This window comes from Oncorhynchus clarkii, chromosome 10, assembly GCF_045791955.1.
Source record: "Oncorhynchus clarkii lewisi isolate Uvic-CL-2024 chromosome 10, UVic_Ocla_1.0, whole genome shotgun sequence".
NCBI classification, from domain to species: Eukaryota; Metazoa; Chordata; class Actinopteri; order Salmoniformes; family Salmonidae; genus Oncorhynchus; species Oncorhynchus clarkii.
In genome coordinates, this window is record NC_092156.1 from 48,471,663 (window position 1) to 48,498,159 (window position 26,497).

A 26,497-nucleotide genomic window follows, 5' to 3' on the forward strand; every position below is an offset into this window, starting at 1 on the left:
AGCCATGAGGTCGAAGGAATTAGAGCTCCGAGACAGGATTGTGTCGAGGCACAGATCTGGGGAAGGGTACCAAAACATTTTTTGCAGTATATAAGGTCCCAAGAACACAGTGGCCTCGATCATTCTTAAATGGAACATGTTTGGAACCACCAAGGCTCTTCGTAGAGCTGGCCGCATGGCCAAACAGAAATCGGGGGAGAAAGGCCTTGGTCAGGGAGGTGACTAAGAACCCGATTGGAACTCTGACAGAGCTCCTCTGTGGAGATGTGAGAACCTTCCAGAAGGACAACCATCTCTGCAGCACTCCAACAATCAGGCCTTTATGGTAGAGTGCCCAGACGGAAGACTCTCCTCAGTAAAAAGGCAGAAGTTTGCCAAGTGGCACCTAAAGACTCTTAGACCATGAGAAACAAAATTCTTTGGTCTGATGAAACCGAGATTGAACACTTTGGCCTGAATGCCAAGTGTCACGTCTGGAAGAAACCTGGCACCATCCCTATGGTGAAGCACAGTGGTGGCGGCATCATGCTGTGGGAATGTTTTCAATGGCAGGGATTGGGAGACTAGACAGGATCGAGGAAAATATGAAAATAATCAAATACAGAGAGATCCTTGATGAAAACCTGCTCCAGAGTGCTCAGGACCTCAGACTGGGGCAAAGGTTCACCTTCCAACAGGACAACGACCCTAAGCAAACAGCCAAGCAGGGGTGGCTTCGGGACGTCTTGAATGTCCTTGAGTGGCCAAGCCAGAGCCCGGCCTTGGACCTGATCGAACATCTCCGAAAACAGCTGTGCAGCGACGCACCCCATCCAACCTGACAGAGATTGAGAGGATATGCAGAGAAGAATGGGAGAAACTTCCCAAATACAGGTGTGCCAAGCTTGTAGCGTCATACCTAGAAGACTCGATGCTGTAATCGCTGCCAAAGGTGCTTCAACAAAGTACTGAGTAAAGGGTCTGAATGCTTATGTAAATGTGATATTTCAGTTTTTATTTGTAATAAACTTGCAAAAATGTCTAAAAACCTGTTTTGCTTCGTCATTATAGGGTATTGTGTGTAGATTGATGAGAGAAAAAAATACATTCAATCAAATTTAGAATAGGTCTGTAACGTAGCAAAATGTTGAAAAAGTCAAGGGGTCTGAATACTTTATTTATTTGTTCCGGACTCTGACATTGCTCATTCTCATATTTCTTCATTTCTTTCTTTTTACTTTTGAATGATGTGCATAGTGTTTTGTATTGCTTTCTAGGTATTATTACTACACTGTTGGAGCTAGAAATACAAGCATTTCGCTACACCCACGATAACATCTGCAAATCTGTGTACGTGACCAATAAACTTTGATTTGATTTTCGCGGTTACCCCCACACACTGGTCGAAAACTGGTGAGGTCAGTAATCAGGGTCTGCCTCATATAATGTGGGTGTGTGTGTGTGTGCCAGTCCTCCCACAGAGCAGAGCCATGACAAACACTGCTGTGTCAGAGAGAGCAGGAACATGCCAGCACTAACATCTCCTTCTCTCTACGGCAGTGCTATGTGGGAAATCTCATATGAATATGATCCCGCACAGTCGGGATAAATAAGATCCAAATGCGATCTCCAAAAAGTCATAAAAGTTTTGAAGTATTGAATTTAGTTTCACTATTATATTATTTTAGCTAATGGAAGACGATTAAACTCATGCATACACAAACACACACTGAACATTTAGACGGTATCTGTCCAAGAGTGACTTCACAGAAACCAGTTAAATCCCTCCACTGACCTTGCTTCCCCTTCCCCCACAAAAAAAACACAAATAAAAAAGCTCTAGCCAAGGTTCTGGCGAGCGCCCTGCATTTTCTAGCCAGCCACTCACATCCTGAGAAGGAAAAGGAAAAAGAAGGGCTGAAAAGCCAAGATTGAAAACAGATATAGAGCTTGGACCCTCAAAGAAAAGCAGCAGCCATTCTCTTTTCTCGCTCTTTATCGGAATGGAATGATATTGACTTTCAAGGCAATAATAGACTTCCGCCAGTGGATAAGATATTTATTTTGTATTGATTTGTTTGTCCTTTTGCAGTAAGAACGGACATAGAAATTCTAGCCAGAATGCTGTCCCGGAGAAGGAGGAGGAACTGTTTACCCTAATGGCTTCAAGAGAATTGTTGTGTATTGTTTACTTCCCATACACCCACTCTCCTAAAGCATGCGCCAGACGGAAGGTTTCCACCCATATATCCCTGCAAATTGAAGGAGCTCACTCAACATCAAAATCAAGGACTTTTCTCCAACTCAGAAAGGATACGAGAAATCTTACTAGTCAACAGACAAGACAGGGTGGTGAAAAATGTGGAGAGGAACTCTCCCAAGGTAAGTGACAACAACACCGTCCTTATCACCTTTCTTCTTCCCACCATTATTCTAACACACAAAAAGGAGGGTTTCAAGGCTGCGTCTCTGTCTGCAACCAGCCCAGACTATTGTACAACTGCCAACCCACACTTTTGCATGTGAGACAGTACTGGTTTCTCTGCTCTCAGGCATTATAAAACCCCCAACTTGGTGATGGGTGACAAAGCTATCCACATCCTGATGGGTCTCTCTTGTGGCATTGCCAGAGTGAACAACACAAACGGGAGTTTTTCCGAATAGCTTGTCTCTCAGTGCAGCTGGTATGCGTATCCCCTGCTGTGCATCCCTTCCCATCAGGCAAGGCAGCTAAATGATAACAAGAGGATTCGAACCAAATAGTACTTCCAGACACGGAAGGCTACTCGAAGTACTTCAGTTCGACGGACAAAGGTGGTCAAACTTGTTCCCAAGATAGATGAAAAGAAAACAGCATATAACATGGGCTGAGAGCCACGACGGCCCACACACATCTATCTGTTGAAAGATTTACTGACCCTCTATGGATATCACTCATCTCCTTCAATGGGGGCTGTTCGACATGAACACTTGTTTGGATTTCAGTTCAATGGCACAATGGTCAAAGAGCACATAGACATCGCGTGTTACCATGCTGTTGCATAATGTGCCATAAGCCACACAGCTCATTATATATTGGCTATTCCACTGCGGTTTCAGTAGCATCATTTACCAACATTTTATTATTCTGCACATTGGAGTCAACACTGCTGTGTGCTGCCGTGCTTCTTGCACACTTACCAAAGAATGAAGACAGGAGAAAAGGCATGCGTGGAATGTCACCGCGGATACACAATTCACCCGAAAGCAACAACAACAACAAAAAGAAAGGAACCCACTACTGTAGCTGTGATAAAAACAGCTTGTCTAGATCACATGGTGCAAAAAGAAACCAAATTGCAATAGCAGATTGTGCAGTGTAGAGTTTCATGTCCATACGCCCTTCCATTTTTACTAGACACTTACTTTCCATCACAGAATGTACTGACCTCAATGGGGTAAAAGTAATACCGCAAGACTTCCCTCAACTAAAAACAATGGCATAAAATACTCTTCTAACCCAGAACTGGGTACCGCTCTATACCCTGTAACCTGATTACTCTATAACCACCACCTAGCCCTCCCTTCAATGCAGACACTGCATGGAACATGTGTTAAATTGATTAAAGCCTTGTTTTGGTCACAGATGAACATTTGCTTAGTACTGAAAACAACGAAAATGTCTATCGATATACTGCTGCAGGGTCATTTATGTAACATCTAGACAGACCAAACTCTCAAGGAGTACAGCTTATTTACGCGTATTTGAAACGGTGAAATGATGGCCTCTGTGTGATTTCATTTCCATTGCATTTTGCTATAGCGGCTACTCGAGCACCTATTACCATTTAATAGGCCTGCGACGATCTAGGAGGAGCTTGTGTTTAATTTAGTACATATTTTTTTAATAAAAATATGCCATACCCAATGAGAGGGTCTGCTGCAGACTGTACGTGGGCTGAAAATGTACCAGTCATGGAGTCGTTGAAGGTGCTAAATCGGATACAGGAGCGTAGGCCATATGAAACAGAGGTTCAGTTTGTTTTGCAGCCTTTCCGATTGGTGGGAAACACATGGCATGCAGTGCGGCTATGGTAGGGTGCCACAGATCAGCATCTGTGTTCGCAGGCTGGTTGCGTCTGGTGTGTCAGTCACTCACCCCCACACAAGGGAGGCCAGTGTTCCTCATCACAGAGACACTGTGATGGCCAGGTTCTGCCTCCCTCACAATGATAAGAAAGCAGCTGGCTTCTTTAGCTCAGCTCAGAGGGCTTCGTAAACACCATGCTCCAGACTATAACTGATTGAACTGATGAGGTGATGCCCAGTTCAGTTCCGTTGGCAATCCAGTCTTATCCCGAATTTGCCTAGACCTCTAGATAAAGTATCTCTCACTTACTCAGTGGTACCTCCCTGGTGAGGAGGTAGTATGAGTGTGAAATGAGTTTGTGTGTGTTCATGTAAACAGCCTTTATTTGATCTGAGGTCAGGTCACATAGAGACAGTTTATTTTGTTTTATTAGACATTTTGACTCACAGCCAGCCCCTCTTGGGCAGCGGCCAACTAGCATTATAGGACCTGGCCCAATGTGCTTACATACTATTGATGCTTTTCTGAAAGAGTTCATTTGCAAACCTTTGCCAGAGAGAGGTTTTGGTTTCTGGCAAATAATGTTTGTTTTAATTCCTCAAAGAGCACGAGTCCTGAGAGGATGCTTGATTAGAAAAGAGCTGTTTATCTCAACAAGGTATTTTGATCGCATTGGCTTTCTGTGGAAAATTCCCCCTATCTTTGGGGCTCTTTCGCAACATCTCCCTCTATGTGGCCTCCTCCCTTAACCACTCTTCCTCTACCTCTTTCTATTTTCCCCTGAAAACACATTGCTTCTTTCAGATGGAATTTCCTTATACTTGGCCTGCGTCGTCTAGTCATTAAATCCATGCCATATTCCGTTTGTTTCCAGAGGGAACACAAAATTGAAATGATCAGGTAGCTAGAGCAATTCTTTTTAATTCTGTCTACAATGCCTGGGGTCTGTTTATTGAGTTGTTCATTCCCCAGAGAAAAAGGCAGTGTGATTGATGAAAGGATATAGGGGGGAGTCTGTTTTTAGCTCTAGTAAAAACCAGACGGAGGGAAACAGGGAGAGAGAGAAAGAGAGGCTAACAGGGCAGTCACATCTCAGTGAGGTTCTGTCTGTCTGCACCTCTTGCCTGCGAGTTGCCACCAATGCCCCGTCTGTACTCTCACTTTCAGACATACTGTAGCTGGGAAGGACATTAACTTCACTTGCTGAGGATCACGATAGCTGCCTGAAGGGTCTTGTAGCAGAGAGGTATGCTTTTGATTCATGGTACCAGACAGACAGCAGAGCAGTGTCCTGCTGCTTTTTTGTTCGGCAGCCAGTGGTCTGAGACAACCAACGATGTTCGACTCCGAATAGCAATGGCCTTGTCAACATAAGGTTACTATGACTGAATGGAAAAGATGAATCATACAAGATACCATGACTCAGATTGTACAAACAAAATTGCTCTCAGTAGGTTAATACAAACCTTTTCTAAAAGTGCAGAGGAAGAAAGACCTGCTGGTTGGTGTAGTGAATTCCAGAAGCAGTATGTCATACATTTTGGGAAACCCCAGCCGCGACATCTCTATTTTGACTGTGAGCTCAGCCTGGCCTCAAAGAGTAGGAGAAACATAGTAAATGCAGTGCCGTGTATCCATGCATGCCAAGGGAAGCCGGACTTCCCCCAAATATTGACAAAGAAACAAAACAAAATATTTAGTCTCTCTGTGTTTCCATAATCGTCCTTAAATTCGCAAGAGCCTGAATCTACATCACCGGAGAAAGCATCCGAGCAAAACAGCGCCCCTCTGTCTCTGTAGGCCATGTATCTGGTCATAAAGAGTATGGCATTGTTGCCGCCAGTAGCATTTTAAAAATTTAACTAGGCAAGTCAGTTTAGAACAAATTCTTATTTACAATGACGGCCTACTTTGGCCAAACCCAGACGATGCTGGGCTAATTGTGCGCCACAATATGGAACTCCCAATCACAGCTGGATACAGCCTGGATTCAAACCAGGTACTATAGTAGCACCTGATGCAGTGCCTTAGACTGCTGTGCCACTCGGGAGCCCAATGCAAGGAAAGCCAGCATGCATTTGGCCTGCCTTGAAAAAAAAGTATAAAATAATAGCTAATCAGTGTTGAGCTCAACTGAGTAAGCTCAACTGTGAATGGTCCTGGTGCACCAAAAAAAAGTGTAAAGGGAAGCCAGTTTGGATTTGACTTCACTCCTATCACATCGCATCAAGTGGAATTCGTCATTGATAGAAACATTCTTGAATTGTTGCATCTCGTTGTTTGTTGTCCTCCGGTGGCTAGCTAGCTAGCTAAAATTGTCCCTTTCCTAAATTAGCCATGGATGAAGATAGGGATTTGGACTTGTGTTTTTTTTTTATTCTCCGTACTGGCCAATGATTATAACGGCAACTCTGATCCAACCATTAATTCATACATTGTGTCCCTGGACTGGAAGTTCAAAATGTATCTAGATGTAGAAGGCTAATGTTAACTAGCTTACACACACAAATCAGAACCATGGAAAGCCACATCATATTTAGCTTATGTTGACTGAACTAAATCGTTTTTGGTATCCTTTAGTTGTCACTGTATTAGACTAACTATCGGTGAATTTGTGATGTTGAGAAACTTTTTTGGTTCCAGGTAGAACTCTTCTGGGTTCCATGTATAATCCTCTGTGGAAAGGGTTCTACATGGAACCCAAAAGGGTTCTACCTAGAATCAAAATGTTTCTACCTGGAACCAAAAAGTCTTGTCCTATGGGGACAGCCGGAGAACCCTTTCTGGTTCTAGATACAATACAACTTTTTTTTCTAAGAGTGTATCATACAAAATGGATGATGGACATCCCCAAATTAAAACATACCATACGAAACGTAACATATCATACTAAATGGAGGGAGACAGATTTACACTTACTATGTTACATCTACCCCTAGTTGGTGAGCTTCCATTTCACAGACCTTACTTACTTGAGTTGACATGCTCTGAGCACTCCCAGTACACCCACTCATTCCTGTCCCAGTGTCCTCGCCATCTTTGTGCTCTCCACTCTTTGATTTGAGCCTAATTGTTTCCAGACACGACAAGTCCTCCATGCTTACAATCCCTCTAAAAACATCACATACATAGTATTTAAAGGCCTCTCTCTACACAGTACTCCTTTACGGACTCCTTCACCATTCAATGTTTATTTTCCAGAGTGTTATCAATTCACACTGGCACTATGGAGATGGGCTTGGCAAAGTCTCTGCCTTTGGTGGTCATCTTTACAGGTAAGAAAAAGCTAAATGGGTTTTTACACTGTAGTTGGATCGCACATTTGTAACGTGTTCACGTTGTTCATCTCATTATGTTTGAACCCCAGGAGCTAATTGGGGATCCTAATAAATACTAAATACATTTCCCAGTGCTGCTGCAGTTTTGTCCAGAGGGCTTCAGTCTGGAGCTCAGCCCCAGTGAGAAGGAGGTCATACTGAGCACCAACTCCTCCTTCACGGTGGTCTGTTCTGGTTGGAGCAAGGTGACCTGGAAGTCTCCCCACGACCCCAGCCTGGAGGGAGTGGCTGTGGAGGACAGGGGAACCACCAGTGTGCTGGTCCTCCACAACGTCACCTGGAGGCACTCTGGGAACTATATCTGTGAAGAGCCCTCTACAGAGGAGGCCAAGGACATATCGGTGTTTGTACCAGGTGAGACCAAACACCCTCTATGAACCTTCTATTTTCTTTGTCATGCATTTGTCTTTTATTTGATTGGATAGGACAAAGGTAGAGAGGAAATATAGAGGAGCGAGTGTGCTGAAATAGCAGTGGGCTGGATTCGACCCATGCTGCAGCGATATATGTGATCTGGAGGCAGTGGCTTAGACCACTAGACCATCCTTAGACCACTGAACCTTCTATTTTAGGAGGACTATGGAGGAACAAACTGTTACAATTCAAAGCTAATACAAATTAGTGCTGGTTTCACAATTGACACCACCCCCTACCGTTTGAACACAATGTCCCCGTGTCTCCAAAGGCTATTTTAGAAATGTAATTGTTTTTACTTCCCTTTTTACTTCCCCAGACCCTGAGGAATGGTTTCTTCCCCTGCAGCAAGCAGTAGTGATGAAGGAGGGAGAGGAAGGTACCATTCCCTGCGTGGTGACTGACCCTGGCATTAACGTGACCCTGTACGAGAGGGCCAGCAAGGCCCGTGTGGAGGGAACATACCACCCCAGTAAAGGGTTCACCGCCATCCTGAAAGACAGCTCCTACATCTGCCGAGGTGCCATGAACGGAGAGGAGAAGGCGTCCCAGGTGTATTATGTCTACAGCATTGTGGGTAAGGCTCTGTGTCAACCCTCAAAGTGAAACTTCAATAAAAATAAAAAGTCTCAATGCACAATCTTAAAATATTCTTTAAAAAGCTGTAAAATGCTTATTGAAGACCAGGCTGCAGGAAGGTCGGACCTGTTATAATGTCCTCTTCCGATTGACTCTTTCCAGTCCCCAAATCCATGAACGCCTTCATGACACTCTCAAAGACGGTGCTGAAACAAGGCGAGGCCTTAATGGTTAATTGTACTGTAGAAGAAGCAGAGATCGTTTACTTCGAATGGGATTTTCCTCGTAAAGAGGTGAGTGGACAATATGTGACCTATATGTCGTGACGTTGTATTAGTTAATGTGACGACTGTTGCTCATCGAATGATTACAAGTTTCTAATTACGTGATTAACTGAATCAAGCAATTGTTAACTCATTAACCTGGGGCACTATGGGAAAACTAGTTTTTATTGAGTTTCTATTTCCCAAATTAACTCAAAGAATATCAGAATATCGATTTTACAACAGCCGCTAATTAACCAGTTGCCTCTATCAGTCTCATAATCTGAACGTCGTATAGACCTTGAATCTGCACGGACCCGGGTCCCACTAATGAATTCGCACCACACCAATCTTAGTTGAATATTTATTTACTAAAAAGTTAAAATCATGATAAAAGATACACATAGACAAAACACATTATTGGCTATTGATTAGAACTTAGTATAACGGGCCAACACACTATGGCGCGTGTTACCCACAATGGGGATTTCAAAAGAGAGAGAAAAAAGAAGTACACAAGATAAATATACATTTGGTGAATTTGTCAGCTATGTTATTCTAACCCTAGCCTTGCCTCAAACTGCCGCTCTCCTGGGATTCTCTGCGAGGACCATTCCACGGTTCGATGACGCACTTCTCCTGCACGTCCTCCCGGTGTCACTGTCCTTTTTTGGCTTAGGAGTCTGTTCCCCCACCCCTTTCTCTGGAAGGAGGACAGACAGCTCTGTAGCTCAGAGCTCACAGCATAGGAATGAAACCCTTTAGACACCACGATTCGATGGGAGATGGAGGCTAGGTGGTTCGACTTGAATTCACCCGCTTAGACACAGCTACTCATCCGTAGCTTGGGTAGAAAAGGATTTCTTTGTCCTCAAACTTGTTCTGGGTTGGTTGACTTTTTCAGACCCTGCTGCAGCTGGGGTCACGTAGTCCTGTTGTAAATTCTATACTCACAAGTTTTATTCCCATGAGTCAGAAGTGGGCGTAACCGCCTTTAGGGCAATTCTCTGGGCGTACCAAGTTAATGAGGCAAGGGCTAGATTTTTCTCAAATACCATTTTAGACAACTAACTTCACATTTCATCTTCCCCAAAACATTCTCTTTGATTAGGATATTTTCCATACAACGTACAATGTATAAACATCAAACATATACTAGGAAAACACTTCATGTTACAATGTTTTCGTAATAATGTCATCTATTAACCTTTAATAACAGAACAAAAATGACATACCTTTTCATAGTCCATCTATCGTCATGACCACCATTGTGGCTGACGGAAACCATTGTTCCAAAGTCCCTTTATTTCATGTTTAATGTTCTGAGGCTGGTTCTCCATAGTAACAGGACAAAGGAATTTGTCCGTGGCCTGAGATTTACATGGGGCGTGAGGGGCCATAAAACTCCCCACGTCTTCAGACCCACAGATCTCTCCTCCTCTGTTGGGATTGAGAGATAATCTGAATCTGTAGGGTTGTGGTCTCCTGTAACCTGACCTGATCAAGACAGTCATGACATATATCACCAAGCATAATCATCTCTTTTGTTGATAATTAGGTTGTTGTTATGCTGTTCTTACCTCTGTTATAATTTGTTTCCATCTGAAGACAATTGAGCCACTGACAGACTTTCTATCGGAGATTAGAATCCGCTCCTTCTTGAACATCTCCAGTGTTACTCTGGAGGACTCTGGCCAGTACATCTGCCGAGTGCAGGACCCTCTTTCCGAAACGTCAGCCATGGATAATCTCACTGTCACTGTTCTGGGTGAGCAAACACCCTCAAAGCTTTTCCAAACTCACAACAACATAAGCGGAGTAACTTTTCATTATATTGAATGAAAAGGTGGAAATACTATGCACAATGCAATGGGACCTCAATGGGCTTTGTGTGTGTCTGCTTTGGAAAGTATCTGACTGATTGATGTTCTTGCCATAAGGTGCCATCTTCTATTCAAATGTCATTTTACAGAACGGGGCTTTGTGGATTTGGAACCCTCCATCAACACCAATGTTTCAGCGCTGCAGTATCAGAGTGTTGCGCTCACAGTGCAGATCGAAGCGTTTCCCAAACCTCAGGTGCTCTGGACCAGAGACAACAACACCCTTACTGGGGAAACTGTATCCATTGACACCAGAGAGGTGCATGAGACCAGGTACCAATCATATATGATCATGAACAGCCCAACAAAGAAATCTATTATTATGGTGACAATGAAATTGAGAATCAGTACTGTACATAAGCCCAATGATATTGATTGTGTTCTGTTTGACCTTTGACCTTAAGTTACCTCAGTACTCTGACCTTGGTAAGGGTCCGGATGGAACAGAGGGGGCTCTACACTGTCCAGGTGGCCAATGAAGACGACGTCAAGGAGATAACCTTTGATCTTCAAGTCAAGTGTAAGATACACGCCTGAATCATTATCAACTATGGACAGACATATCTACATTAGATGGGATCACTATTCAGCCATTTGTCTTTATTGAGTTATCATGTTTGAATTTAAAGGATGTTGAACAGTTTCTTCTATTGATTAAACAATCAACTACACTGAACAAAAATGTAAACACAACATGCAACAATTTCCAAGATTTCATTGAGTTAAAGTTCATATAAATCAAATAAATGAACTACGCCCTAATCTATGGATTTCACATGATTGGGAATACAGATGTGCATCTGTTGGTCACAGATACCTTAAAAGAAAATGTAGGGACGTGGATCAGAAAACCAGTCAGTATCTGGTGTGACAACAACTTGCCTCATGCAGCGAGACACATCTCCTTCACATAGAGTCCCACTACTCTTCAATGGCTGTGCGAAGTTGCTGGATATTGGTTGGGAACCAGAACACGCTGTCGTACACATTGATCCAAAGCATCCCAAACATGCTCAACGGCTGGCATATCTGGTGATTATGCAGGCCATGGAAGAACTGGGATATTTCCAGGAATTTGTTTACGGATCCTTGCAACATGGAACTGTGCATTATCATGCTGAAACATGAGGTGATGGCGGCGGATGAATGGCAAGGCAATGGGCCTCAGGATCTCGTCACGGTATCTCTGTGCATTCAAACTGCCATCGATCAAATGCAATTGTGTTCATTGTCCGTAGCTTATGCCTGCCCCATACCATAACCCCATCGCCACTATCGGACACTCTGCTCACAGCTTTGACATCATTAAACCGCTCGCCCACACGACGTGTAAAAGAGCACACTTCTCCAGCGTACAAGTGGCCATCGGAGGTGAGCATTTGCCCACTGAAGTCGGTTACGAACTGCAGTCAGGTCAAGATCCCGGTGAAGACGGCGAGCACGCAGATGAGCTCCCTTGAGACGGTTTCTGACCGTTTGTCCAAAAATGATTTGGATGTGCAAACCCACAGTTTCATCAGCTGTCTGGGTGGCTGGTCTCAGACGATCCCGCAGGTGAAGAAGCCAGATGTTGAGGTCCTGGGCTGGCGTGGTTACACGTGGTCTGGGGCTGTGAGTCCACATTCTCTAAAATGATGTTGGAGGAGGCTAACAGAAGAGGCATTAACATTCAGTTCTCTGGCAACGGCTCTGGTGGACATTCCTGCAGTCAGCATGCCAATTGCACGCAGTCTCAAAAGTTGACCCATCTGTGGTATTGTGTTGTGTTGTGTGACAAAACTGCACATTTTAGAGTGGCCCTTTTTATTGTCCCCAGCACAATGTTCTTGATATGCCACACCTGTCAGGTGGATGAATAATCTTGGCAAAGGAAAAATGCTCTCTAACAGGGATGTAAACAAATTTGTGCAAAGAAATTGAGAGAAATAAGCTTTTGATGCGCATGGAACATTTCAGGGATATTTTATTTCAGCTCATGAAACATGGGGCCAACACTTTACATGTTGCGTTTATATTTTTGCTCAGTCTATCTATGTTTCACTACCTTTCACTGTCTCATTGGATATTTCCACTCCCTGCAGCTTCCCCGAAGATAATAGATTTGTCTGACCAGCACATAGACCAGGGCCACGGAGTGCTCTGTGTCACAGAGGGGGTCCCCACACCCACCGTCCACTGGTACAGCTGTGAAAGCATTGGAAAGTAAGGGAACAGACCCCTGGAAATACTGAACAACACAATGAAGCATATTCAGGCTTTTCAGTTGTGTTTTGACTTTTAATTCTCAATCTGTAGAGGGCAGTGTTACAAAGGGGTCACACGTTGTAATTAAACAATTGAGTGATATTTGTTAAACCTGTTGCTTATTTTGGGCTCTCAATAGTCTACAGCTGTTTGTTTTTCTCTCCCAGTCACCCCATATCTCGCTCAGAAAGTCTCACGACCTGAACAAGCATTTTGTCTATCACCATTCGAAGCTAATTATGACATCTTCACCCAGATGCAGTAATAAGACCACAGCATGGAAGTCTCTGTCGGCTGACCAAGAGAACGTCAGCATCCAGATGAACATCAGCTACATCGAGGCCTCAGGGGTCAACCAAGTCCGCAGCCTTTTGACCTTCCAGACCATGGGGGGTATTACATCAGTACGCTGTGAAGCCCGCAACGAGAGAGGGCGCAGGGCCTGGGACATCAAACTGGTCTCGAACTGTAAGCATTCATGCAAATAAGCGATACGTATTTACATATATGCAAATAAGCTATACGTAGTTACAGTAACTCTCATTTACAATATTTAATTTAAAATGGAAACAATTGGATTACTTTTGATTTACTATTTCAAATCACAATCTATTTAAAGGTCATTGGTCAAAAGCCTCAATACACTTTACAGACATATTTATACAAATAAAATCATAGAAATGTATTAGTCTTTGTCTAAGTCTTTGACTTTTACTAACAGAGTATGAATAAGGAATGCTGAGGTTCTCCTCTTGTATGAGCTCCTTCTCTGTGTGTGCATCTGCAGCTCTGTTCTCCCAGGTGGCTGTCTTGACTGCAGTTTTAGCCCTGGTCGTCATTGCCGTCATCTTCCTCATCATCCTCATCGCCCTTTGGAGAAAGGTGAGCCCCCAAACAGAAACCCATCTCCTTCCCAACACATTTGTCTTGATAGTGATGCTACTGTTGAACGATGAGACTGTAAAATTGGCGAAGACTACAATAATTGACTGGAGCCTGGCCAGTTAACTGCCTTAAGTCACAGCCTTGCATGGCATAACAAACTTTCTGTTGATTCTATGTATTTATGTATTTTTGTGGAAGTAGCAGCACTCTTTCATTGTCCAAGACAAATTTCCCCTCAGGGACAATAAAGTATAATTATGTTTATAAACTGGGTGGTTCGAGCCCTGAATGCTGATTGGTTGACAGCCATGGTATATCAGACCGTATACCACGGGTATGATAAAACATTTATTTTTTACTGCTCTAATTACGTTGGTAACCAGTTTATAATAGCAATAAGGCACCTCAGGGGTTTGTGGTATATGGCCAATTTTTCACGACTAAGGGCTGTGTCCAGGCACTCCGCGGTGCGTCGTACATAAGAACAGCCCTTAGCTGTGGTATATTGGCCATATACCACACCCCCTCGTGCGTTATTACTTAAATATATGATATATAAAACTCTGACAGCCTTTTCTATCGGCCTTTAGAAGCCCCGGTATGAGATCCGTTGGAAGGTGATCGAGTCAGTGAGCTCAGATGGCCATAAGTACACCTACATGGACCCCATGCACCTGCCATATGACTGTGTATGGGAGGTTCCCCGGGATAGCCTGGTCCTGGGTGAGCGACTACTAAATTACAGGGAATATTTTAGTATAATTGTGTGAATACTGTAGCCTATTTATGAATCATAATGTATTGATGTATTTGACATTAGCTAAGCTAACAGTACACCTCATTTTCTGTCATACCAGGTCACACTCTGGGTTCTGGAGCATTTGGGAGGGTCGTGGAGGCCACGGCCTATGGCCTTGGTCACACTCAGTCCACCACCAAAGTGGCTGTGAAGATGCTCAAGTGTGAGTACTTTATGCTTTGCTATTACCAACAACTTGACATTTCCTCTATTTTACACACTGACCTCGTTACTTGTTACTCATTCTACCATGGGAAAATATTGCAACGCTGCATGTTCTGCTATTGTTTTGACTGACAGCCACAGCAAGGACAAGTGAGACTCAGGCTCTGATATCTGAGCTGAAGATAATGAGTCACCTTGGGCCCCATCTAAACATCGTCAACCTACTGGGGGCTTGTACGAAACGAGGTGGGAACTGGAAAGCATGCCACTGCTTATAGACTTAACATATTCTGATATGTTAGTCAAAGTATGTGTTAACAACTGCCCGCTTTCCTCTGTCCTGAAGGTCCCATTTACCTCATAACTGAGTACTGTTGCTATGGTGACCTGGTTGACTACCTTCACCGCAACAAGCATACCTTCCTGCAGTACTACGCAGACAAAAACCGCAGGGATGCTGATATGTGCAGGAACAGCACAGAGAGTACAGTCCAAATCCAAGGAAAAAGGCAAGACTGATGCCTTCCCGAAGTACACACTACTAACATTGGAAAATGGATTCAGGGGTCAATGCTTTCTGTCAAAGATGTACTATCACTTATTGTAACAAATTATGCCCTTGGTTTTTGACAGTGAGTGCGATGGGGGTTACATGGACATGACCAAGGAAGATTCTTTAAATTATGTCCCAATGCAAGAGCTGAGTGACAACATCAAGTATGCAGACATCGAGCCTTCAGTCAATGAGACACCCTACCATCAGGACAACAACTACCAAGGACAAGGTACATTTTTGTACACATTATCCACTGGGCACACACTGGTTGAATCGACATTGTTTTCACGTCGTTTCAACTAAATTACGTTGAAGCAATGTGGAATAGTTGTTGAATTGACGCCTGTGCCCAGTGGGTACTTTCTTTTTCAGGGGTTGGTACCAATTCAGGCACCAGAACCGAAAACCTGAAAAATAACTTTACAAAAAAAAAATAACTACAAGGAACAGAATCAGAACCGGGAACGAAAGTGATCTATACTTTCCTGGAACAGGAACCGGTTAATAACATTGTTTAATGTTCTGGCCATTTCTTCCAGTCCCATAAAAAACGCAGCGCCTGTTCAAAGCCCTCCCTCTGTCAATCAAAAACTTCCTCCAGTGTCTGCCTTCCAGTTGACAATCTTTGACAGTATGTGTTCATTTAGGCTACCTGCCCACCCCCCTCCAAGCATTGTCTAGTAGCCTACTGACTTAAGTATGATTCAGAAGTTAGGGAAAGAGATGTTTCATTAGAGGAGAATGGATTCACTTTTTCAATGCTAGTTAGGGATTCTATAGTTATCACATTTCACATTGGATGTATTAACTACAAAAAGTTAAGAAGTGCTTTTAATCCAGGTGCCGCTCTCCACACACAAGCTTGTTAGCTAGCTAGCTCTGGTCCAACATTAAACCAACTCTGAAGTTCAAAGACATTCAAAGTTCCTCTATAAAAGCCGATCCTCCAGGTATGATTCTGTGGGCCTAATTCAGATAATGCATGTCATCACAAGATGCCCAGCACTTCAAGCCAAGCCTCCTCCTCCTTCACCCTCTCTTGCACTCTCCACACCAGTAAAGTTTCAGTTGCATCTCGTGCCCTACACTTGTCTTTCTATCACAGCATGTAAACAACTCACTGAGCTATAGTTTTCCTGCTCCATAGCAAGCTGCTCTATCCGCAGTGCATGATCGGTGAATTAATTTAATGTCGAGCTAATTGTTTAAAAAGTATGATTTCAGAGGTTTAAAAATGAACCGAAAAGAACGATATAAACCGGTACTTTTTGGGAGGTTTGAACTGGTTCAGAACTTTATTTTGCTGATTGGAGCAGTGGAACAGAATAAAATAAATCATGGTTCTGTTCAAAATGAACCGATTGGAAATGTATTTTTCGTTCCAACCCCTGCTTTCTACAAAGAAATGTGTGTTTTATGGCACCTTATTCCCAATATAGTGCACAAATTTTGACCAGAGTTCTATGTGCCCTGGTCAAACGTTGTGCACTATATAGGGAATAGGGTGCCATTTCAGTCACAGGCACACACTTTTTATTCATTGGTTTAAGCAATGTAAATACTGAAGGCATAAAACACTTCATAAAACCAACATTTTATTTGATGAAAACTTGGTTGTTCATCATGTATTATGGGAAGCAGCAGCAAACAATGGTCATCCTCACGCTACTTTAGTCTGTTGAAGACATTTCAACATCCCTGTCAGGCAGATGGTGAGCAGACAAACAGACCCCTGATGTTGAAATACTACCGGAGAGACCAAAATAGGGAAGCCTTTCTCTCCACTTAGAGTTTTGACAACCAAGCATCTTTCAGAAAAATATATACATATGTTTCAACCTCTTGTGTAACCAGACAATGCCTTTTAACACTGTTCTTTTGATAAACACCATCAGTTGATCAATTTGTTTGCGCGGTCTGGCTCAAAGTTTATGACAATTTGATGTTCTCTTTTCATGTTGCTCAGGCCAAGAGAGAGCAGACGTCGCGTTGTCTATCAGTGACTCCCCAATTCTGAGCTACACAGATCTGGTTGGCTTTAGCTACCAAGTGGCTAAGGGCATGGACTTCCTGGCATCCAAGAATGTATGACAATGGAATAGCTTCCTAATACATCCTTATTCATGTCATGACATTTCTTGCCATGTCACATCAAACGTTCCTTAATTCTTGAGAACACGTGTAACTTACCTTACTGAACCCACACAAACTTCAATAATAGTCTATACTGTTGGCCCTGTCCTCACAGTGTGTTCATCGTGACCTGGCTGCCAGAAATGTTCTCATCTGCGAGGGAAAGCTGGTGAAGATCTGTGACTTTGGCCTGGCCCGTGATGTCATGAACGACTCCAACTACATAGCCAAAGGCAACGTGAGTTCATTTGTTTAGTTTTTTTTTTTTGTCGTTGTGTATTTGTTTACAGGCCATTGGACGATGTACAGTAAGCAAAGGAGGGGAAGAAACAACCAAACAGCCATTCTGTTCAGAGATGAAAGTGATTGAAACTGAAAGACAATTTTTTTTATAAGGAACTTCCAGAGATGTGGGTTAATATGACCTACTTATGCAAACTATCTGACCGACATCACTGTAATGTTTAAAATGGTTTTAGCTATTTTTTTCCCCTAACAGACTGCTGTATTGCTGGTTAATTCTGCACATCCTGAGAGTAAAATATGTTTTAGGTTAAAAAGATGGCGCAGGCGCCATTTTCAGGGTTTTTAAATGCTAAAACTTCCTAGTAGGGTGAAGTTGTTTTTGCCAGAAATGCGGTTGAGTTATTGGATATCTGGGCTGCAGACTCTTTCCACTGGGGTTTTCTTGGCTTTTGGTTTTTTTGGTCTTAGATCAGAAGAGGATGTGAAACAGCTTTCCAAAAGTCATTATGCCATAGATGGTACAGGACTTCGGTCAGAATACCAAAACAATGTCAATTTTCTTCACTGTACCAAAAGCAGAAAGCCATTTTCCATAATTACATCTGTAACTCTGTATCGCAACTGTCCTTACCTAAAATGGATTACCCACAGTATGTCTCTGATATCATAGACATTCCTGCCACTGAAGTGGATGGCTCCAGAGAGTATCTTCCAGAACCTCTACACAACCTTGAGCGATGTTTGGTCTTTTGGCATTCTGCTTTCAGAGATCTTTACTCTAGGTAAATACAAAAATCTCTGCATAGCACAGATGTGATTTGATTCTTTACTTATTGCAACTAGAGATATTATCTATGAATGTATGTCTTTAGTTACAGTGCATTCGGAAACTAATGAGACCCCTTGAATTTTTTCACATTTTGTTACGTTACAGCCTTATTCTAAAATAAATAACATATTTTTTAATCTACACAAAATACTCCATAATGACGAAGCAAAAACAGGTTTTTGCAAATTTTGCAAATTTATCACAAATAAAAAACTGAAATATCACATTTACATAAGTATTCAGACTCTTTACTCAGTACTTTGTTGAAGCACCTTTGGCAGCGATTACAGCCTCAAGTCTTCTTGGATATGATGCTATAAGCTTGGCACATCTGTATTTGGGGAGTTTCTCCCAATCTTCTCTGCAGATCCTCTCAAGCTCTGTCAGGTTGGATGGGGAGCATCGCTGCATAGCTATTCTAAGGTCTCTCCAGAGATGTTCGACCGGGTCCAAGTCCGGGCTCTGGCTGGGCCACACAATGATATTCAGAGATTTGTCCCAAAGCCACTCCTGTGTTGTCTTGGCTGTATGCTTAGGGTCGTTGGAAGGTAAAACTTCTCCACAGCTTGAGGTCCTGAGCACTCCGGAGCAGATTTCCAACAAGGATCTCTCTGTACTTTGCTCCATTCATCTTTCCCTTGATCCTGACTAGTTTCCCAGTCCCTTCCGCTGAAAAACATCCCCACAGCATGATACTGCCACCACCATGCGTCGCCTTAGGGATGGTGACAGGTTTCCTCCAGACATGACACTTGGCATTCAGGCCAAACAGTTCAATCTTGGTTTCATCAGACCAGAGAATCTTGTTTTTCATGGTCTGACAGTCCTTTAGGTGCCTTTTGGCAAACTCCAAGCAGGCTGTCATGTTCCTTTTACTGTGGAGTGGCTTCCGTCTGGCCACTCTACCATAAAGGCCTGATTGGTGGAGTGCTGCAGAGATGGTTGTCCTTCTGGAAGGTTCTCCCATCTCCATAGAGGAATTCTGGAGCTCTGTCAGAATGACCATTGGGTTCTTGGTCACCTCTCTGACCAAAGCCCTTCTCCCGAGATTGCTCAGTTTGGCCGGGCAGCCAGCTCTAGGAAGAGTCTTGATGGTTGTGTTCTTCACTGTGTTCTTGGGGACCTTCAATGCTGCAGAAATGTTTTGGTACCCTTCATCAGATACAATTCTGTCTCGGAGCTCTACGGACAATTCCTTTGACCTCATGGCTTGGTTTTTGCTCTGACATGCACTGTCAACTGTGGGACATTATATAAACAGGTGTGTGCCTTTCCGAATCATGTCCAATCAATTGAGTTTTAATCAAGTTGGAGAAACATCTCAAGGATGATCAATGGAAACAGGATGCATCTGAGCTCAATTTCGAGTCTCCTAGCAAAGGTTCTGGATACTTATGTAAATAAGGTATTTCTGGGTTTTTTTATTTCTAAAACCCTGTTTTCACTTTGTCATTATGGAGAATCGTGTGTAGATTGATGAGGGGGAAAAAAGTAGTTATCAATTTTAGAATAAGGATGTAACGTAAGAACATTTGGGAAAAGTCAAGGGGGCTGAATACTTTCCGAATGCACTGTATGTACCTTGTTTCGGCCTAACTTCAGGAGGAACGCCCTATCCTGACATTCCCATGAATGAACAGTTCTACACTGCCTTGAAGAGAGGCTACAGGATGCCTAAACCTGCTCATGCTACAGACGAGATGTAAGGCCTCATCTGTCTCTCTTTGTCTGTAGGAGCTTTGTGGTTATAAGTAAAATAACTTCTGCATGCATAGGACAAGGTGAAATTCACTCTGAATAAAAATGTTCTTTCAGCTATGATATCATGTGCAAGTGTTGGGATGAGAAATTCAAGAAGAGGCCACTCTTCTCCTCTCTGGTTAATTTGACGGGAAACCTACTGACTGATGCTTACAAAAAGGTATAGAAAACTAGAATAATTCTCAAAACTATGACTATGACTATTTTGATTGCTCATGTATTAATAACTCCATATCATTTCCAAACCATCCCAGAAATACACCCAGGTGAATGAGAGCTTTCTGAAGAGCGACCACCACGCTGCAATCAGGTCCAAACCTATACCAGCAGGGAACCCGGCTGTGTCTTCAGATGACCACTCCTCAGGGGATCGAACGGGTCAGGAGACAGGGGAGATAGAGGAGACTGGGACGGAGGCTGGCCCCTCCCAGACTGACTACATAATCGCCATCCCAGATATCCATGTAGTCGAAGAGGCAGAAGCAGGTGGTGAGGTGCTGGACACCGCCACACAGAGTACATCAAGGTAACGTAGGATCTTCTCTCCACAGAATATGTCTCTTGTCTGTCAACTCTGTGGCAGGCTGTTTGCCACAGGAAGAGTGTGGCTGCGTGAGTCAGAGGCAGCATTTGAGGACTTCCCGATTCTGCACAATCTTTTCTTATGTTGGGTTTTTGTTTATTGCTTATTGTTTTTAATGATTGCCAGTTGACACTCGGTCTTATTGATTTTCCTCTGACATGAATAAAGCAGTAATAACGTAGAAAACGATCTTTGTTCTGCCTTCTTAGTCCTCCAAGCACAACCGACCAGGCTGATACAGCCTCCCTGGATGGACCAGAAGCACCCCTAGAAGAACCAGTACCCACAGAGGAAGCGGTGCTTGCCCCCACGCAAGAAGACAAGCTCCCCCAGTCTCCATGTACCCCTGAAGTGGAGGAGAGTTTCCTGTAGCCCCTCATTAGAGAGCTGAAGTTAGAGGTGTCTACTGTATAGGACAATGTTGTACATGACATTGTGTGTTGTTAGTTAAACACTAATGTTGTAGGCCCTTTTAGGAAACATTATATCGTTATTATTTTTGTATATTGGTAATATACTGTATATCTTTCAGGTACTTTTCCCCTTGTAATGCTATGATTCACAAAAAAAGCATCAGCAGTTTGACACATGGCAATGGTAATATTATATACAAATGTAATCAAATTGAAGTTGTCAAACTGTAAAGAAAAGTATATTTGGCATGGGAATACATTTAATTTCAATCATTAAAAAAATTATAATTTAAAGAGAATGTAAGCTTGCAGTAATGCACCTCATATTTGCACTTCTCATTCTCAATTTTAGACAAAATAATGTTTTTGAAAAAGCGATTAAATAAATTGAGGCATACATTTTGGGACTATTAAATGAATGATATATACCCATTGATTCTCGAAGAATATAACTTAGAAATGCCTGCTTAGCTTAACTGTCCTACCCCATCAGAACCCAACACTGTAACAAACACTGCCTCGAAACATGGGCCTAAATTCAATCAGATCAAGCCTTAACCGGCGATAGCAGACAGCTGCATAGGATGCTTTGGCAGCGTTGGAACTGCACTGGAGCAATCAAATCAGTCAGCAGCTGCTCTTGCGATCATTGTAACGAAGCAACACACGCCCCACTCGCGTTAGAAGTGTAGGCTATCTAGAACCTAAAAGGGTTATTTGGCTGTTCCCATAGGAGAACCCTTTGAACAACCCTTTTTGTTTTCAGGTAGAACCCTTTTTTTTGTCATTCATATTCCATTCACCCAGTTCAACGTAACATCGATAAGTTTAGGCTACTACATGATACTCTAATTTTCCCTGTATCCATCATGAGTTTGCTAAAAACCTAGCCTATGAATGAGTTTAAAACATAGGCGCGCACAGGTCGAGAGAAATTTGAGTAATCAAGGTGACAGACATTGACACATTCATCCGCCTTGCACAATCTTGCCTGCATCTGGCTGATCTAGGGTGTGATCATTAGTCCAACAGTTGCAAACGAGAGTTTCTATTGGACCAATTCAGTTATGTCTATCCCCATTTCAGCTTTTTTTTTCAACAGAATGGGCGGAATGAATACACCCCTGATCACACTCAAACAGTTCAATTTCATAGCAGCCACATACAAACAGCATGATCCCTTTGATCGTTGTAGAATTCCTTCTTGCATCTACTCCTCTCACCTTTTCCCTTCGCTTGTGGACTTCAGTGCACAACATAACAGCTGTTCTGAGACCAGACGAAAAAAACACAGACTACATCTTTGTCACCATATTATCTAACGTCAAGTCAACAGAGCTACTAGAACTAATGCGTTAATAAACCCACTACATTGCCGTACAGTGTACAGTTAGCAAGCAGTTTAGCCGTTACATTGGCGGGCCCCGGTGGCAATAAATTAATCAAACCAAAAGCTTACCTTGACTTGGAAGAGATCCACTGTTGGATAGCCATAGTCAGCTAGGTAACATAGCATCCATCTCTGTTTGAGCCGGGTGTTTGAGTAGGCTAAACTAGCTAGCTGCATTCCCTAGCTAAGAAAGTGAAAGTTTAAAAAAACTAATATAGCTCTCCCTCTCTTTGATCTTCATTTTTGAAGAAATGTATTTGTTCTGTAAATGTAACTGTTCAACTATTGTCTTTCTCTCTCTTTCAGTCAACTACTCACCACATTTTATGCACTGCAGTGCTAGCTAGCTGGGCTTATGCTTTCAAAACTAGATTCATTCTCTGATCCTTTGATTGGGTGGACAACATGTCAGTTCATGCTGCAAGAGCTCTGATAGGTCAGAGGACATCCTCCAGAAGTTGTCATAATTACTGTGTAAGTCTATGGAAGGGGGTGGGAACCATGAGACTCCTAGGTTTTGTATTGAAGTCAATGTACCCAGAGGAGAATGGCCACTAGCTGTCCTCCGGCTACACCCCCCGTGGTGTTAACCTACAGAGTGCCGTTGAGGCTAGTAGACGTTGATTGCAAAACAGTGTGTTTTAAACAATTGTTTGGTGACGTGAATATATTTAGCATAGTTTTATCTAAAAAGGATAACTTTCTTAATGTTTCACCAAAAAATAATATTCTGAAATTCACTGAGGAGGGTTCTCTGTGGACCCTCCACTGCTTTCCACAGAGGGTTCCACATGAAGCCCAATAGAGTTCTACCAGGAACCAAAAAAGGTTCTACCTGGAGCCAAAAAAGGGTTCTCCTATGGGCACAGCTGGAAAAACGCCAATTGCAGCAACGCTCCCCAATAATGCCAAAATCCTTTTTTTCTGAGAGTGCATAGAAATCATTTTGCCCAAATTGAAAAATCATTCAACAAAATAGAGGATTCAATTATCTTAATTGAGGTGTAAAAATCATCACAAATTCCAGTGTTCGAACTTGTAAACAATGCTGCATGGGTGTTCTTTTAATGTGACTCCGTGCAGCCAATGGCAATGTCCGCCTTAGGTATAATGCCAGGAGCCGCTTGTGGATTTGACAGCTCTGAAGCGTCCACATATACAGCGCCTTCGGAAAGTATTCAGGCCCCTTGACTTTTTCCAAATGTTGTTATGTTACAGCCTTCCACAATGGATTAAATAGATAAAACTCCGCAGCAAACCTACACACACATCCCCCATAATGACAAAACGAAAACAGGTTTTTAGAATTGTTTTGCACAATTAACAAAAAAACACTGAAATACCTTATTTACATAAGTATTCAGACCCTATGAAACTCTAACTTGAGCTCACGTGCATTCTGTTTCCATTGGTCATCTTTGAGATGGTTCTACAACTTGGTTGGAGTCAACCTGTGGTGAATTCAATTGATTGGACATTATTTTGAAAGGCACACACCTGTCTATAAGGCCCCACAGTTAACAGTGCATGTCAGAGCAAAAACCAAGCCACGAGGTCGAAATAATTGTCCGTAGAGCTCAGAGACAGGATTGTGTCGAGGCACAGATCTGGGGAAGGGTACCGACACATTTCTGCAGTATTGAAGGTCCCAAAGAACACAGTGGCCTCCATCATTCTTAAATAGAAGACGTTTGGAACCACCAAGACCGGCCAAACTGAGCAATCGAGGAAGAAGAACCTTGGCAGGGAGGTGACCAGGAACCCAATGGTCACTCTGACAGAGCTCTAGAGTTCCTCTGTGGAGATGGGAGAACCTTCCAGAAATACAACCATCTCTGCAGCACTCCACCAATCAGGCCTTATATGGTAGTGGCCAGACGGAAGCCACTCCTCAGTAAAAGGTTCCAAACTTCTTCCATTTAAGAATGATGGAAGCTACTGTGTTCTTGATAACCTTCAATTATGCAGACATTTTTAAGTACCCTTCCCTAGACCTGTGCCTCGACACAATCCTGTCTCAGAGCTCTACGGACAATTCCTTTGACCTCATGGCTTGGTTTTTGCTCTGACATGCACTGTCTACTGTGGGACCTTATATAGACAGGTGTGTGCCTTTCCAAATTATGTCCATTCAATATAATTTACCACAGGTGGACTCCAATCAAGTTGTTGAAACATCTCAAGGATGATCAATGGAAACAGGATGCACCTGAGCTCACTTTCGAGTCTCATAGCAAAGGGTCTGAATACTTATGTAAATAAGGTATTTCAGTTTTACATTTTTATACATTTACAAACATTTCTAACAACATGTTTTTGCTTTGTCATTAGGGGGTATTGTGCATAAATTGATGAGGAAAAAACGTTATTTAATGCATTTTAGAATAAGGCTGTAACGTCACAAAATGTAGAAAAAGTCAAGGGGTCTGAGTACTTTCCGATTGCACTGTATATAAGCAAACTGTTTGGACTGGGAAGCAAATGGTAAGCTTAACACAGTTCCACCTCAGACACCACCAAAGCAGCTGCCTTGTGGATGTCGGCTAAAGCAGTCCTTCCATCCGTAGCTCTGTCTATGAATTTGAGAGGGGTTGCATTTCCAGTCCCATCCCTCAGCTGTTTGCCCAAAACAGGGGCAGGGTGCCGGCTTTGTTATTGTTTGAACTACAGATTTCCCCCTTGAGCACTACATCTCATTCCTTCCAAGGGTTCTCATGTGGTCAGGGTTGTTTCATCAGGTTTCGTCAGCATATTAAAAGGTACTGATTGTAAATGCCAGAATTAATTTGTGATGTTAAATTTTTCATCAATAGTATATATTCATTGTGCCTAATCTGTTTGCCTGGCTAGAGTACTGTCTTGTACAAAATGCTGTTGAATTTCCAACTCTATATTGAAAGGTCTGTGGCATGTATCCTTGAGTGTTAACTCGGACACATTGAAAGGGCAGTTGATACCTCTTGAGCTGTACTAAATGACTTAGTTTTAATGTTGTTTTAATGATTTTTCATGTGGTTTAATTTCAAATGAAGTGCCTTTATTGTTAACATTTTCTTCATAATCTTTCAATTTGTACTCTCGGCATGGTATCATTCGTATACAGTCTGTAATGTATGGTACCTCTATATCAAAGCAATGATAGTATATTCTTATTTATAAACTGGGTAGGTTCCTGTATGCTGATTGGCTGATAGCCGTGGTATATCAGACAATATACCACAGATATGATGCAAAATTACTTTTAATTATTTTTGTAACCAGTTTATAATAGCAATACGGCGCCTCAGGGGTTTGTGGTATATGACCATTATACCAGGCTAAGGGGCTATATCCAAGCCCTCCGCATTGTGTTGTGCATAAGAACAACCCTTTGCCATGGTATATTGGCCATATACCACACCTCCTCGGGCCTTATTAAATATACACTTTTCATTACTGTAACCAGGGCTGGCAAAACATGTATGTGTTCCCTGTTCTGTTAGGTATCTAAATTGTAAATAATAGTAAGATGGAAAGGCAAACGGCAGAGGGATGTTTGAAAAATATTGTTGATATCTAAACATCTTAGACGGGAAAAAAGGTGCACATTTCTATTTTTAATGAACTCCATACGTTAATTGAGATGCATACATTGCTACACAGCAAATGCACTGCAAGTTTTTTTTTAAAGGCATTTGCTTGCATATTTTGTTATATCCGTTAAAATGAATAATGGGCAGCCCATTCTACTGTACATGCAATAAAGATGTTCACTATTATTTCCACTCATGTCTAATTGAAATACATTGTATTAACTGTGAACGTTGTTATGTTGTAAAAAGAAAAAAAACAATGAGTAAGTTTACATGCACACTAATAAGTTGATATTAAACTGATTATAGCAGTAGGTCTGTTATGGCATTAGTCATGTAAACGCCGTACTCTGCTGATCTTAATCGGCGTAAGGTCATAATCGAAGTAAGAACGCA

General features: G+C 42.5%; 1 protein-coding gene across 1 annotated transcript; it reads left to right on the forward strand.

Annotated features, from left to right (window-relative positions):
* The first annotated feature begins 1,835 nt into the window (after positions 1–1,835).
* On the forward strand, positions 1,836–26,287 carry LOC139418694 (platelet-derived growth factor receptor beta-like). The gene is made up of 24 exons (XM_071168339.1): positions 1,836–2,361; positions 7,250–7,323; positions 7,459–7,740; positions 8,120–8,377; positions 8,542–8,672; positions 10,251–10,410; positions 10,615–10,798; positions 10,930–11,045; positions 12,607–12,727; positions 13,026–13,237; positions 13,557–13,651; positions 14,245–14,377; positions 14,512–14,616; positions 14,754–14,864; positions 14,965–15,127; positions 15,252–15,403; positions 17,141–17,259; positions 17,423–17,545; positions 18,224–18,335; positions 19,985–20,084; positions 20,198–20,303; positions 20,398–20,669; positions 20,936–21,851; positions 21,910–26,287. The coding sequence occupies exons 1-23, from the start codon at positions 2,339–2,341 to the stop codon at positions 21,096–21,098; spliced, it is 3,315 nt and encodes a 1,104-aa protein (XP_071024440.1). The 5' UTR covers positions 1,836–2,338; the 3' UTR covers positions 21,099–21,851; positions 21,910–26,287.
* The last annotated feature ends 210 nt before the right edge of the window (positions 26,288–26,497 follow it).